We start from the raw sequence: 15,046 nt of genomic DNA on the forward strand, positions 1-15,046 counted from the left end.
AACATTTGGCACATATATGTGTGGGTGAGGACACCAATGGCAAGAGACAACAGAAAGAAAAAAAATACTAAAAAAGTGCAAAATTAATGAAAATTCCAGCTGAGCAGCGATGTACGTGCAACAACATTATTATTATTTATTATTATCATAGCGCCCTTTATTCCATAGCGCTTTACATGGGAGGAGGGGTATACTTAATAAGAACAAGCACAATAATCTTAATCAATACAAGTCAGGACTGGTACAGGAGGAGAGAGGACCCTGCCCACGAGGGCTCACAATCAATACAAGGGATGGGTGAGAATACAGTAGGTCAGGATAGAGCTGGTTGTGCAGTGGTTTGGTCTATCAGTGGTTACTGCAGGTTGTAGGCTTGTTGGAAGAGGTAGGTCTTCAGGTTCTTTTTGAAGGTTTCGATGGTAGGCGATATGAGTCTGATATGTTGAGGTAGAGAGTTCTAGAGTAGGGGGGATACGCGAGAGAAATCTTGTATACGATTGTGGGAAGAGGAGATAAGAGGGGAGTAGAGAAGGAGATCTTGTGAGGATCGGAGGTTGCGTGTAGGTAAGTACCGGGAGACTAGGTCACAGATGTATGGAGGAGACAGGTTGTGGATGGCTTTGTATGTCATGGTTAGGCTTTTGTACTGGAGTCTCTGGGCAATGGGGAGCCAGTGAAGGGATTGACAGAGGGGAGAGGCCGGGGAATAGCGGGGGGACAGGTGGATTAGTCGGGCAGCAGAGTTTAGAATAGATTGGAGGGGTGCAAGAGTGTTCGAGGGGAGGCCACAGAGCAGGAGGTTACAGTAGTCAAGGCGGGAGATGATGAGGGCATGGACTAGGGTTTTTGCAGGTTCTTGGTTAAGGAATGTATGGATCCGTGAAATATTTTAGAGTTGAAGGTGGCAGGAAGTGGAAAGAGCTTGGATATGTGGTTTGAAGGAGAGATCAGTGTAAAGGATTACACCGAGGCAGCGAGCTTGTGGGACTGGGGAGAGTGGGCAGCCATTTACTTTAATGGATAGGTCTATTGGGGGAGTCAAGTGAGATGGGGGAAAGATGATGAATTCTGTTTTGTCCATATTAAGTTTTAGAAATCTAGAGGAGAAGGATGAAATAGCAGACAGACATTGTGGGATTCTGGTTAGTAGGGTGGTGATATGTGGTCCAGAGATGTAGATCTGTGTGTCGTCGACATAGAGATGATACTGAAAGCTGTGAGATTCTATGAGCTGTCCCAGGCCGAAGGTGTAGATGGAGGAGAGCAGTGGCTCTAGGACTGAACCTTGCGGGACTCCGACAGATAGGGGGCGAGGTGAGGAGGTGGTGTGTGAGTGGGAGACGCTGAATGTCCGGTCTGTTGGGTATGACAAGATCCAGGATAGGGCCAAGTCTGAGATGCCAAGGGATGAGAGGGTCTGTAATAATAGGGAATGGTCTACTGTGTCAAAGGCAGTCGACAGGTCCAGGACAGGAGGAGGAGGACAGAGTAGCGTTGCTTGACCTTGGCCTTGGCGGGTAAGAGGTCATTGGTGACCTTAGTTAGGGCAGTTTCAGTGGAGTGGTGTAACCGGAAGCCTGATTGTGCGCAGTCAAAGAGGGAGCAAGAAGAGAGGTGGGAGGACAGTTCAAGATGGACGTGTTGTTCCAGTAGTTTTGTGGCATAAGCGATATAGGGTGATAGCTAGATACAGAGGATGGGTCAAGAGAGGACTTTTTGAGGATAGATGTGATTGAGGCATTTTTAAAGCTTGAGAGGAAGACATCAGTTGTTAGTGATAGGTTGAAGAGATGGATTAGGGTTGGGATGAAGACTGTGATGAAGTTTGGGATGAAGTGGGATGGGATTGGGTTACGTGCACAGGTGGTGAGATGCGATCTTGAGAGTAGAGTGGAGAGTCGATCTTCTGTAATGGTGGAGAAGTTGGTTTTGGAGGAGGAGGGCTGGGCAGTTAGGAGAAAGGGCTCTGGGGGTTGTTGACCAAAACTGTCTCTGATGTTATCAATCTTCTGCTTGAAAAATGAAGCAAAGTCTTCAGCTGGGGGACGGAGGAGAGAATTGAAGGTGTTGAATAACTGTTTAGGGTTGTGAGACAGGGAGGATATGAGAGATGAGAAGTTGGTTGGTTTTGCTGCAGCGAGTAAGTCCTTGAAAGTAGTGAGGGACTGTTTGAATGCGATGATGTGCTCATTGGAGTGTGATCTTTTCCATCTCTGCTCAGCAGCCCTGGAAGCTCGCCTCTGTTCTTTGGTCAGGCTGGTGTGCCAACATAGGCTACGATGGAAAATATAGGAAAAGACTATATGGTCTGCGGCAATATTTGCTATTAGCAGCACTATGGTGCACGGCAGGTTCCAGGCGTCCATTGCTCCATCTATAGAGTCAGTCTGCGTGCACCGACACAAGTTTCACATACCGCTAGTTCAGCCTATTTAATCCAGTTGTACACCAGGTTGTTTGATTTATTTGTATATTTTTTTCACCTTCACTCAGTTTCTTATATCATTTACAACCTTTTGGTTTCTAGTCCTTTCCTATATTTTCCATAGTAGCCTATGTTGGGCTTTTTTGTTTATTTACCCATTTTACCATGTTGGCCCTAATTGTTGCAGGTACACCTCAGCTCAGCAACAACTGTATTTTCATTGGTCTTGCACTTTTTTTTAGTAGTTTTTCTCTCTCTCAGTTGTCTGTTGCCTTTGAGGTCCTCACCCATATATACGGTGTATTTCCATATACTGTATATAATATATAAATATATAGTATATATATTTATATATTTTGATTGTAGTCCAGCGGTAGCACTGTATGCAGTGAGGAGTTAGGGACCCACAAAGTTCAAACACAAAAGTCTCTTTAATATGTTTACTTCACACAATAAATGTCCAAACTTCACTCAGAAGTGCATAGAATTAGTGTCCCTTTCATAGCACTACATACTACACGGCTTTAGGTTGCAGTCCCTGAACACGCTAGACTTCCCTTTGTCCTGTAACCGTGGGCGACTGCAGCGCCTTATTAAAGTCTCTTACAGCTTTTCACAAGACACGATCTCCTTTAGTTTGCACAGTCACTAAACACGCTGGACCACCCTTTGCCCAGTTTCCATGGGCGACTGCAGCGCCGTTTCAATGTCTCTACTCACAGCTTTACTCGTTTAGTTTGCACAGTACACAATATACTTTATATTGTAGTCCCTAAACACGCGAGTCTTCCTCCAAAAAGTTACCGTGGGCAACTACCCCTCAGTGTTACTGTCTCTTTATTCACAGCTTTACTCGTTTAGTTTGCCGTCACTACACACCTCCGGGCACAGGACTGTCCACATCCGAGACTAGTTACCATGGACGGCAGCACCGCTGTATATGCTGTGGGTGCCAGGCCTTCCAGCTGCCTTGGCTGATCGGCTTGCCTGTGTCACTTCACACACAGAGCCAGCCCATTGCACTCTCGCTGAACACCAGACTCACACTGACCCTGACACAGGCTTGACCTGACACCCCCCCACCCTATATAACAGAGGTTTTAACATAGAAACCTGTGGATTTCAGCCACATGGAAAACCTAGACCGGGAATCATTTGGACTGCATCGCTAACATACTGCAGTCAGTTTCAAAACACAATATTCAAGAGCAGGTGTTCCCTACATCTGCCTTGGACACTAGCATGTCCAAGACTAACATTTACTTTTGTTATTTCTAATCTGCATTGCAGCCACCGCTATGCCCATGACTGCCATGCATTCCTATGGACTTCATACACCTCCATGCATAACCTGGGGAGAACAAACAGCGACCCCTACATGTGACACCGGTCACTGCCTCACTATATATATATATATATATATATATATATATATATATATATATATATATAGAGAGAGAGAGAGAGAGAGAGAGAGAGAGAGAGAGAGAGAGAGAGAGAGAGATATCTATCTATCTATATATAGATATATATACACTGCTCAAAAAAGGGAACACTAAAATACCACATCCAAGATATCACTGAATGAAATATTCCAGTTGTAAATCTTTATTCATTACATAGTGGAATGTGTTGAGAACAATAAAACCTAAAAATTATCAAAATAAATCACAACTAATATCCCACGGCGGTCTGGAGTTGGAATGATGCTCAAAATCAAAGTGGAAAATGAAGTTACAGGCTGATCCAGCTTCAGTGGAAATGCCTCAAGACAAGGAAATGATGCTCAGTAGTGTGTGTGGCCTCCACGTGCCTGTATGACCTTCCTACAATGCCTGGGAATGCTCCTGATGAGACGGCAGATGGTCTCCTGAGGGATCTCCTCCCAGACCTGGACTAAAGGTCTGGGGAACGGGCGGGCCAGTCCATCCATAGCTTCAATGCCTTCATCTTGCAGAAACTGCTGACACACTCCAGCCACATGAGGTCTGGCATTGTCCTGCATTAGGAGGAACTCAGGGCCAACCGCACCAGCATATGGTCTCAAAAGGGGTCTGAGGATCTCATCTCAGTAGCTAATGGCAGTCAGGCTACCTCTGGCGAGCACATGGAGGGCTGTGCGGCCCTTCAAAGAAATGCCACCCCACACCATTACTGACCCACTGCCAAACCGGTCATGCTGAAGGATGTTGCAGGCAGCAGATCACTCTCCACGGTGTCTCCAGACTCTGTCACGTCTGTCACATGTGCTCAGTGTGAACCTGCTTTCATCTGTGAAGAGCACAGGGCACCAGTGGCGAATTTGCCAATCCTGGTGTTCTGTGGCAAATGCCAAGCGTCCTGCACGGTGTTGGACTGTGAACACAACCCCCATCTATGGACTTCAGGCACTCAGATTATCCTCATGGAGTCAGTTTTTAACCATTTGTACAGATACATGCACATTTGTGGCCTGCTGAAGGTCATTTTGCAGGGCTCTGGCAGTGCTCCTCCTGTTCCTCCTTGCGCAAAGGCTGAGGTAGTGGTCCTGCTGCTGTATTGTTGTCCTGCTACTGCCCCCTCCATGTCTCCTGGTGTACTGGCCTGTCTCCTGGTAGTGCCTCCAGCCTCTGGACACTATGCTGACAGACACAGCAAACCTTCTTGCCACAGCTCGCATTGATGTGCCATCCTGGATGAGCTGCACTACCTGAGACACTTGTGTGGGTTGTACAGTCCGTCTCATGCTACCACGAGTGTGAAAGCACAACCAACATTCAAAAGTGACCAAAACATCAGCCAGAAAGCATTGGTACTGAGATGTGGTCTGTGGTCCCCACCTGCAGAACCACTCCTTTATTGAGGGTGTCTTGATAATTGGCAGTAATTTCCATCTGTTGTCTATTCCATTTGCACAACAACATGTGAAATTGATTGTCAATCAGTGTTGCTTCCTAAGTGGACAGTTTGATTTCACACAAGTTTGATTTACTTGGAGTTATATTCTGTTGTTTAAGTGTTCCCTTTATTTTTTGAGCAGTGTATATATATATATATATATATATATATATATATATATACACACATACATATCTCTATATAATAATCTCTATCTATCTATCTATCTATCTATCTATCTATCTATATATATATATATATACATACACACAGCTCTGGCAAAAATTAAGAGACCACCACATGAAATCCCTGTCATGGCCGCCCAATCTCCAGACCTGAACCCCATTGAAAACCTCTGGAATGTAATCAGGAGGAAGATGGATAATCACAAGCCATCAAACACAGAAGAACGGCTGACATTATTGTACCAGGAGCAGTGTGAGAGACTGGTGGAAAGCTGCCAAGATGCAGGAAAGCTGGGATTAACAATCATGGTTATTCCACACAATATTGATTTCTGAACTCTTCCCGAGGTAAAACATTAGTATTGTTGTTCTAAATGATTATGAACTTGTTTTTTTTTTTTTTATTTTGACCATTTCTCCTTTTCAGAAAATAACTACAAAGTTTATTGCTTGGAACTTCGGAGACACGTTGTCAGTAGTTTATAGAATAAAACAACAATTTACATTTTACTCAAAAATATAAAGAGAAAAATCAGACAAACTGAACATTTTGCAGTGGTCTCTTAATTTTTGCCAGAGCTGTGTATATGAGGACACAACTGAGAGAGAAAAACTATATACCGTATATATCTTTTGTTCATGTGCCAAATGCTGCATATTTCCATCTAGAGCAGTGGCTTTTATAGATTTGGTTTGGCTTTTTACCTCTCTACACCACCAGGGATGTTTTTATGTCACTTTGCTGCTTTTAGCTTTACTTTTTGGAGTTTGAACAAGCGCAGGGTTTCCTTTTATTCCTTCTAAACATAAATATTAGACACAGATAACACAATAATCACAAAATGCTGTGTATAAATGAAGGTCTTCATTATTAAGGGAAAAAGAAATCCAAACCTGCAGGGCCCTGTGTGAGAACGTGATTGCCCCCATCCTCCTTAAACTCTTGACGTCGCAGCCCTTTTCATTTCTTTTCTTTTGTTTCTGTTTTTCGCTCCCCTCCTTCACAGAGCCATAACTTTTTTATTTTCCCGTTAATATGGCCATGTGAGGGCTTATTTTTTGCGGGACGAGTTGTACTTTTAAACGACACAATTGGTTTTACCATATCATGTACTTGAAAACAGGAAAAAAATTCCAAGTGCGGTGAAATTGCAAATTAAAGTTCAATTCCTCAAATATTTTTTTGAATTTTTTTTGCCATGTTCAGCACATGCTAAAACGGACCTGCCATTATGATTCTCCAGGTCATGGAGTTCATAGACACCAAACATGTCTAGGTTCTTTTTTATTTAAATGGTGAAAAAAAATCCAAAGTTTGTTAAAAAATAAAATTGCGCCATTTTCCGATACTCGTAGCGTCTCCATTTTTCGGAATCTCTGGTCGGGTGAGGGCTTATTTTTTGCGTGCTGAGCTGACATTTTTAATGATACCATTTTGGTGCAGATACGATCTTTTAATTGCCCATTATTACATTTTAAAGCAATGTTGCGGTGACCAAAAAATCGTGATTCTGGAGTTTTGACTTTTTTTCACTACGCCATTTACCGCGGACTAATTAATTTATAGCTTGATAGACACGGCGATTCTGAACGCAGCAATACCAAATGTGTTTTTTTAATTATTGTTTTATTTTCAATGGGGGGCGATTTGAACTTTTATATTTTTTTATTTTTTTAATATTTTTTTTTTTATTTCACTTGCTTCAATAGTCTCCATGGGAGACTAGAAGCTGCAGTTGTCTAATCGCCTGTGCTACATACAGGTGATGATCAGATTGCCTGTGTGTAGCAGAAATGCTCTCTTGCTATGAGTGCAGACCGCTGGGCGGAGCTCATAACAATCCGGCAATGACAACCACAGGGGTCTCCTGCAGACCTCGGGTTGTCATGCCAACCCATCGGCAACCCGCGGTCATGTGACTCTGGCACCAATGGGATTAGTGACGCGCTTCTGGGGCAAGCACATTAAATGCCGCTGAAACACACAGCGATAGCTAGCTCGCACAGAGCTACACGTCACTCAGTGTATAGCACACGAGGCTGTGTCACTCGCACACAGCAACGGAAAAGATGCTCTGCAGTAGAGCTGTGTCACTGGCCCACAGTAACAGAGCAGGTATGGCGCTAAACACGATCCCTGTTAACCTCACAGGAGAATGCAACCCTCACGGGTCGAGGGAACAGGTAGTGGACACAATCACAGTGTGTGCACGCACACGAACTCCTCTCCGGAGGTGCCTGAATTCTAACGGCTATACGCCTGCCCTGAATTCATCCAAACTCCTCTCCGGAGGTGCCTGAATTCTAAAGGCTATACGCCTGCCCTGAATTCATCCAAACTCCTCTCCGGAGGTGCCGGAATTCTAAAGGCTATACGCCTGCCCTGAATTCATCCAAACTCCTCTCCGGAGGTGCCGGAATTCTAAAGGCTATACGCCTGCCCTGAATTCATCCAAACTCCTCTCTGGAGGTGCCAGAATTCTAAAGGCTATACGCCTGCCCGGAATTCATCCAAACTCCTCTCCGGAGGTGCCTGAATTCTAAAGGCTATACGCCTGCCCTGAATTCATCCAAACTCCTCTCTGGAGGTGCCAGAATTCTAAAGGCTATACGCCTGCCCGGAATTCATCCAAACTCCTCTCCGGAGGTGCCTGAATTCTAAAGGCTATACGCCTGCCCTGAATTCATCCAAACTCCTCTCTGGAGGTGCCGGAATTCTAAAGGCCCTGAGCACACGCAGAGAAGTCCACACTACCGTTATGTTCCACACACACATATGATATAAATGATTTTAGTACGCTGACGTGTGCTCCAGGAAACCTTTTATACGTTCCTGTTCAAGCCCAGTCAGACAGAATCTTGCTCGTGGACCAATCCAGAACTGCCATGTCACCCAAGCAGCTGATGACAGACCACTAATGAGAGATCGCCACCTCATGCGCATGCTCAGTAGGGTGATTTCTGGACTTAGCTTTTGGAACACCTGTTCGCCGCTGCATATTGCTAGTTACTAGTGATGAGTGAATATACTCGTTACTCGAGATTTCTCGAGCATGCTCGGGGGTCCTCCGAGTATTTTTTAGTGCTCGGAATTTTAGTTTTTCTTGCCTCAGCTGAATGATTTACATCTGATAGCCAGCTTAAGTACATGTGGGGGTTGCCTGGTTGCTAGGGAATCCCCACATGTACTTATCCTGGCTATCAGATGTAAATCATTCAGCTGCGGCAAGAAAAACGAAAACTCAGAGCACTAAAAAATACTCGGGAGGACCCCCTGAGCATGCTCGAGAAATCACGAGTAACGAGTATATTCGCTCATCACTACTAGTTACTATAGCTTTGGCTGGAGAGCCAGCAGTAACCAAGCGAACAGCACGTGTCCAGGCAAGATGCTGAGACCGACGTCTTTGCTGAGCAGCTCCAACTGCAACCGAAGCAGAATGGGAGACTGCAGAGGCAGACAAGGCTTGGGATCTAGCCCATGTAGTGGGAGAAGCCTGGTGCCTAACACATGTCAGCTGTTTAAAACAACTGACATATGCTGGGAAAGATGTGGGTTCTGTGCCAGAGCCCACATCAAAGGGAGGGACACAACATGCGCAGTACATATACGGTTTATGCCATGAAGGGTAAATTAACTGTGGTTTATCACATATTTTGGATGCTGAGTTCACATTCCCTAGCCACACCCAGACCCGATTACTGCCACATCTCTTCTCAATCAAGAAATCACTTAAATAGGACATGCCTGACAAACTGTAGTAGACCAAAAGATCCTCAAAAGCTAAACATCATGCCGCAATCCAAAGAAATGGAACAAATGAGAAACAAAGTAAGTGAGACATATTAGTCTGGAAAAGGTTATAAGTTACAAAACCATTTCTAAACCTTTGGGACTACAGTGAGAGCCATTATCCACATATGACAATAATATGGAACAGTGGTGAAGTTTCCCAGGAGTGGCCGGCTGACCAAACTTACACCATGAGGGCAGCGACAACTTATCCAAGAGGTCAGAATAGACCCCATAACAACATACAAAGAACTGCAGGCCTCACTTGCCTTAGTTAAGTAAGGTCAGTGTTCATGACTCCACCATAAGAAAGAGACTGGACAAAAATGGCTGCATGGCAGAGTTCAAAGACGAAAACCATGCCGAACAATAGGAACATAAAGGTTTGTCTCAGTTTTGTCAGAAAACATCCTTATGAACCTCAAGACTTTATGGAGAATTCTCTGTGGACTGACGAGAGAAAAGTTGAACTTTTTGGAAGGCCTATGTCCCATAACATCTGGCATAGAAGTAACACTGCATATCAGAAAAGGAACATCATACCAACAGTAACATATGGTGGTGGTAGTGTGGCGGTCTGGGGCTGTTTTGCTGCTTCAGGACTTGGAAGACTTACTGTGGTAAATGGAACCATGAATTCTGCTGTCTACCAAAAATTCCTGAAGGAGAATGTCCGGCCATCTGTTTGTGACCTCAAGTTGAAGCACACTTGGGTTATGCAGCATGATAATTATCCAAAACACACCAGCAAGTCCACCTCAGAATGGCTTAAGAAAAACAAAATTAAGACTTTGGAGTGGCCTAGTTAAAGTCCTCACCTTAATGCGATTGAGATGCTGTGGCATGACCTTAAAAAGGCGATTCATGCTTGGAAACCCTCCAATGTGGCTGTATTACAAGAATTCTACAAGATGAGTGGCCACAATTCCTCCAGAGTGTTGTAAAAGCCTCATTGCCAGTTATCACAAACACTTCATTGTAGTTGATGCTGCTAAGAGCCGCTCAACCAGGTATTAGGTTTAGAGGACAATCACTTTTTCACACAGGGGCCTTTGGATTTCTTTTTCCCTTAACAATAAAGACCTTTATTTATAAACTGCATTTTGTGATTACTTGTGTTATCTTTGTGTAATATTTATATTTGTTTGGTGAATACTTTTTCACACAACTGTATATAGCCGCAGGTGATAGGAAGCTGAATAACATGATACTTTGATATTTGCAATCTGATGTCTTGTTCAAGAGTAATCCAGAGTTTTCTTATATGTAAATGAGCTGTTCTGAGCTATGGGCGGAGCATAGTTTTCCTTGAGACTCCACCTCCAGAGCTTATTGTAAATGTAATGAGGCATCATCAATGTGAGACATGTAGAGGAAAGTAGACTGTCAGTTCACACATGTCTCACACTGGTAACGCCCTTTTTTTTAATAATAAGCTCTGGAGGTATAGTCTCGGGGAGATCTATGTCCCACACATAGCAGCTAATTTACATATAAGAAAGCGTGGATTTCTCAGGAATTAGACATTGGATCAAAAATATCAAAGTATCATGTTATTCAGCTGCCTATCAGCTGTGTATTGTAGACAGGCAGTAAGGTGGCGTCTGCTGCCAACAGGTCCAAAACAGAGTGGATGTGTCACCGAGATACTAGGCCTCGGTGATGTGACAGCTGGAAAGGGCTTTAGTTTTAATGGAGCCGCATGGCGGCAGTTTCAGGAATGACTAATGTACATATGTGGAACCGGTCAATCCCATCCTCCAATCTACCAGGTGCTGCGGGGACCGAATGTGGAGCTGCTCACAAGGGGCAGGATGTGGAGCTGCTCCCGACGGGCTCGATGTGGAGCTGCTCACAGGGGGCTCGATGTGGAGCTGCTCACAGGGGGCTCGATGTGGAGCTGTTCACGACGGGCTCGATGTGGAGCTGCTCACAGGGGGCTCGATGTGGAGCTGTTCACGACGGGCTCGATGTGGAGCTGCTCACAGGGGGCTCGATGTGGAGCTGCTCACAGGGGGCTCGATGTGGAGCTGTTCACGACGGGCTCGATGTGGAGCTGCTCACGACAGGCTCGATGTGGAGCTGCTCACGACGGGCTCGATGTGGAGCTGCTCACAGGGGGCTCGATGTGGAGCTGTTCACAAGGGGCTCGATGTGGAGCTGTTCATGACAGGCTCGATGTGGAGCTGTTCACGACAGGCTCGATGTGGAGCTGTTCACGACAGGCTCGATGTGGAGCTGCTCACAAGGGGCTCGATGTGGAGCTGCTCACGACAGGCTCGATGTGGAGCTGTTCACGACGGGCTCGATGTGGAGCTGCTCACGATGGGCTCGATGTGGAGCTGCTCACGACGGGCTCGATGTGGAGCTTGTCATGACTGCCTCGATGTGGAGCTGCTCGCAAGGGGCTCGATGTGGAGCTGTTCACGACAGGCTCGATGTGGAGCTGTTCACGACGGGCTCGATGTGGAGCTGCTCACGACGGGCTCGATGTGGAGCTGCTCACGACGGGCTCGATGTGGGGCTGCTCATGACTGCCTCGATGTGGAGCTGCTCACAAGGGGCTCGATGTGGAGCTGTTCAGGACAGGCTCGATGTAGAGCTGCTCACGACGGGCTAGATGTGGAGCTGCTCACGACGGGCTCGATGTGGAGCTGCTCACGACGGGCTCGATGTGGAGCTGCTCACGACGGGCTCGATGTGGAGCTGCTCACGACGGGCTCGATGTGGAGCTGCTCACAAGGGGCTCGATGTGGAGCTGCTCACGACGGGCTCGATGTGGAGCTGCTCACGACGGGCTCGATGTGGAGCTGCTCACGACGGGCTCGATGTGGAGCTGCTCACAAGGGGCTCGATGTGGAGCTGCTCTTTAGTAGCTGGATGTGGAGCTGGTCACAAGGGTCTGGATGTGGAGCTGGAGCTTTCCTGAACATAGGTCTGTGTGGAGGATGAAGGGCCCTGATTATATTAGACAGTTTCTCCTTGAGACTGCCAGTGAAGGACTGTTAGCTAAATGGGTGAGCCCGGGACATGGATGGACATTTGTTCGTTTTGTTCACTTCATGCTAAAGTTTATGAACATGCAATAAACTTTCCTGCTTGCACCGAGAAGTTTATTGCTTAAGTGAACACTACCAAGCTGCCTGAAAGCGAGGGAATCTCCACAATGTCCATATAGTCAGCTCAGGAGGGACGATACTACTAACAGATTCCTTATAAAGTTTCATCATTGTGGAATATGATATGAAAACAAGAAACAAACTCAATCAAGAACATGGCTTCCTGGCCACAGGAACACGGGATGACCAGCACAAGACTTAACAGGGCAGATTATCCCTACAGTCCTGACCCTGGATGTATCTCATCCCGTCTACCCCATAATAACCCGGACTACATGAAAGGAGCATTAATGGAGGTTTCTAGCCAAGGATGGGGATCAGTGAAGTCTTCGGAGCAAACTCATGTGACACAATAATGAGGGAGAAACATCTTCAAAGAGGAACCATGACAGGCTCTGCACCAGTACTACAGGCCCAAAAGACTAAGAGGCGTGGAGACAGCAGATGTATAAAGGCAGACTGCCATATTATCCATCACTCTCCCCCATTATTGTACGTTCCCCGGTGTATACAGGAGATGTGCTGATAACATGTACTGTATATATGGCAGACCCCATATTATCTATTGTTCTCCCCCATTATTATACGCCCCCAGTGTATACACCCCAGGACATGAGCATTGATCGTCCAGTTTCGGTCACAGATTGCTCTGGGTAATTACCCCCCCACACACACATATTTTTCACTGATCTATTATCTTTTGTGGACGTCCTAGATGAGGGTTTCACTTTTTCCAGACCTGAATTAAACAGAATTGGAAAGTCCAGAAGGCGCAGCTTTCATGCTGGCCATCATTAATACAACACAGTGATGGCCTACCAGCTTTTCCAATCTGCACTGCCAGTTTTGTTAGCTTTCCTTGCAGAACAGACTTCTCCTTCTTATGTGGATTTGGTTTCTTCTTATCCTTGTCTTGTCCATCACCGCCCTCTGCACTTTTCAAAGGCTGCATCTCCATGGCCGCGGCTCCATCTTGCTGTTTGGCTGTCAGATCAGAAGGTTATAGTCAGTATAGACAAGTGGACTGCAATATCTCAATCTCTCCTAAACTAAGACCCCCACAAGATTGGTTAGGGACTGTCCTCCCTAACAAACAGCTGCAGGACCTACTTGCTTATAATTCTTATAATTTATAGACTAAACTGAGGCAGAAAGCTGCAGGGAGAGTTACTAGTGGGATTAAAGGTCCATCTACAATGGAGAATGAAGCTGAAAGAGCCAGTGCTCGGGGAGTAAGCTGAAGTAAAAGCCACTAACTGGATTGAAGTAGCAGCCGCAATAAGAGCAACTACCGGGAATGTAGCCGCAATAAGAGCCACTACTGGAAAGTCGCCACTACCGGGAACGTAGTCACAATAAGAGCAACTACCGGGAACGTAGTCACAATGAGAGCAACTACTGGGAACATAGCCGCAATAAGAGCCACTACTGGAAAGTCTCCACAATAAGAGCAACTACCGGGAACGTAGCCGCAATAAGAGCCACTACCGGGAATGTAGCCAGAATGAGAGCCACTACCGGAAACGTAGCCGCAATAAGAGCCACTACTGGAAAGTCACCACAATAAGAGCCACTACCGGGTACGTAGTCACAATGAGAGCAACTACCGGGAACATAGCCGCAATTAGAGCCACTACTGGAAAGTCGCCACAATAAGAGCCACTACCGGGAATGTAGCCAGAATGAGAGCCACTACTGGAAACGTAGCCGCAATAAGAGCCACTACTGGAAAGTCACCACAATAAGAGCCACTACCGGGTACGTAGTCACAATGAGAGCAACTACCGGGAACATAGCCGCAATTAGAGCCACTACTGGAAAGTCGCCACAATAAGAGCCACTACCGGGAATGTAGCCAGAATGAGAGCCACTACTGGAAACGTAGCCGCAATAAGAGCCACTACTGGAAAGTCACCACAATAAGAGCCACTACCGGGTACGTAGTCACAATGAGAGCAACTACCGGGAACATAGCCGCAATAAGAGCCACTACTGGAAAGTGACCACAATAAGAGCCACTACCGGGTACGTAGTCACAATGAGAGCAACTACCGGGAACGTAGTCACAATGAGAGCAACTACTGGGAAAGTAGCCGCAATGAGAGCCACTACTGGAAAGTCGCCACAATAAGAGCAACTACCGGAAACGTAGTCACAATGAGATCTACTTCTGAGAACGTCGCCGCAATAAGAGCCACTACCGGGAACTTAGCCAGAATGAGAGCCTCTACCGGAAACCTAGCTACAAAGAGAGCCACTACTGGGAACATAGCCAGAATGAGAGCCACTACTGGGAACGTAGCCGCAATGAGAGCTACTTCTGGGAAAGTAGTCACAATGAGAGCTACTTCTGGGAATGTCGCCACAATAAGAGCAACTACTGGGAACGTAGCCGCAATAACAGCCACTACTGGGAACGTCGCCACAATAAGAGCCACTACTGGAAAGTCGCCACAATAACAGCCACTACTGGGAACGTCGCCGCAATAAGAGCCACTACTGGAAACGTTGCCACAATAAGAGCCACTACCGGGAGCCTAGCCAGAATGAGAGCCACTACCGGAAACGTAGCCACAAAGATAGACACTACCGAGAATGTTGCCACAATATGAGCTACTTCTGGGAACATCACCGCAATAAGAGCAAC

At 46.1% G+C, this 15,046-nt stretch overlaps 1 protein-coding gene across 15 annotated transcripts in view; it reads right to left on the reverse strand.

Annotated features, from left to right (window-relative positions):
- The window catches only part of ATP2B2 (ATPase plasma membrane Ca2+ transporting 2), a 513,240-nt gene that overhangs the window by 143,276 nt on the left and 354,918 nt on the right, over nucleotides 1-15,046 (reverse strand). For all 15 annotated transcript variants that reach the window (XM_077277278.1, XM_077277286.1, XM_077277282.1 and 12 more), the window contains one exon: nucleotides 13,219-13,383. In XM_077277278.1, the coding sequence (XP_077133393.1) occupies nucleotides 13,219-13,383 (165 nt within the window). The remainder of the gene's footprint in view (nucleotides 1-13,218; nucleotides 13,384-15,046) is intronic.

This window comes from Ranitomeya variabilis, chromosome 8 (assembly GCF_051348905.1).
Source record: "Ranitomeya variabilis isolate aRanVar5 chromosome 8, aRanVar5.hap1, whole genome shotgun sequence".
In the NCBI taxonomy this organism is placed as follows: Eukaryota; Metazoa; Chordata; class Amphibia; order Anura; family Dendrobatidae; genus Ranitomeya; species Ranitomeya variabilis.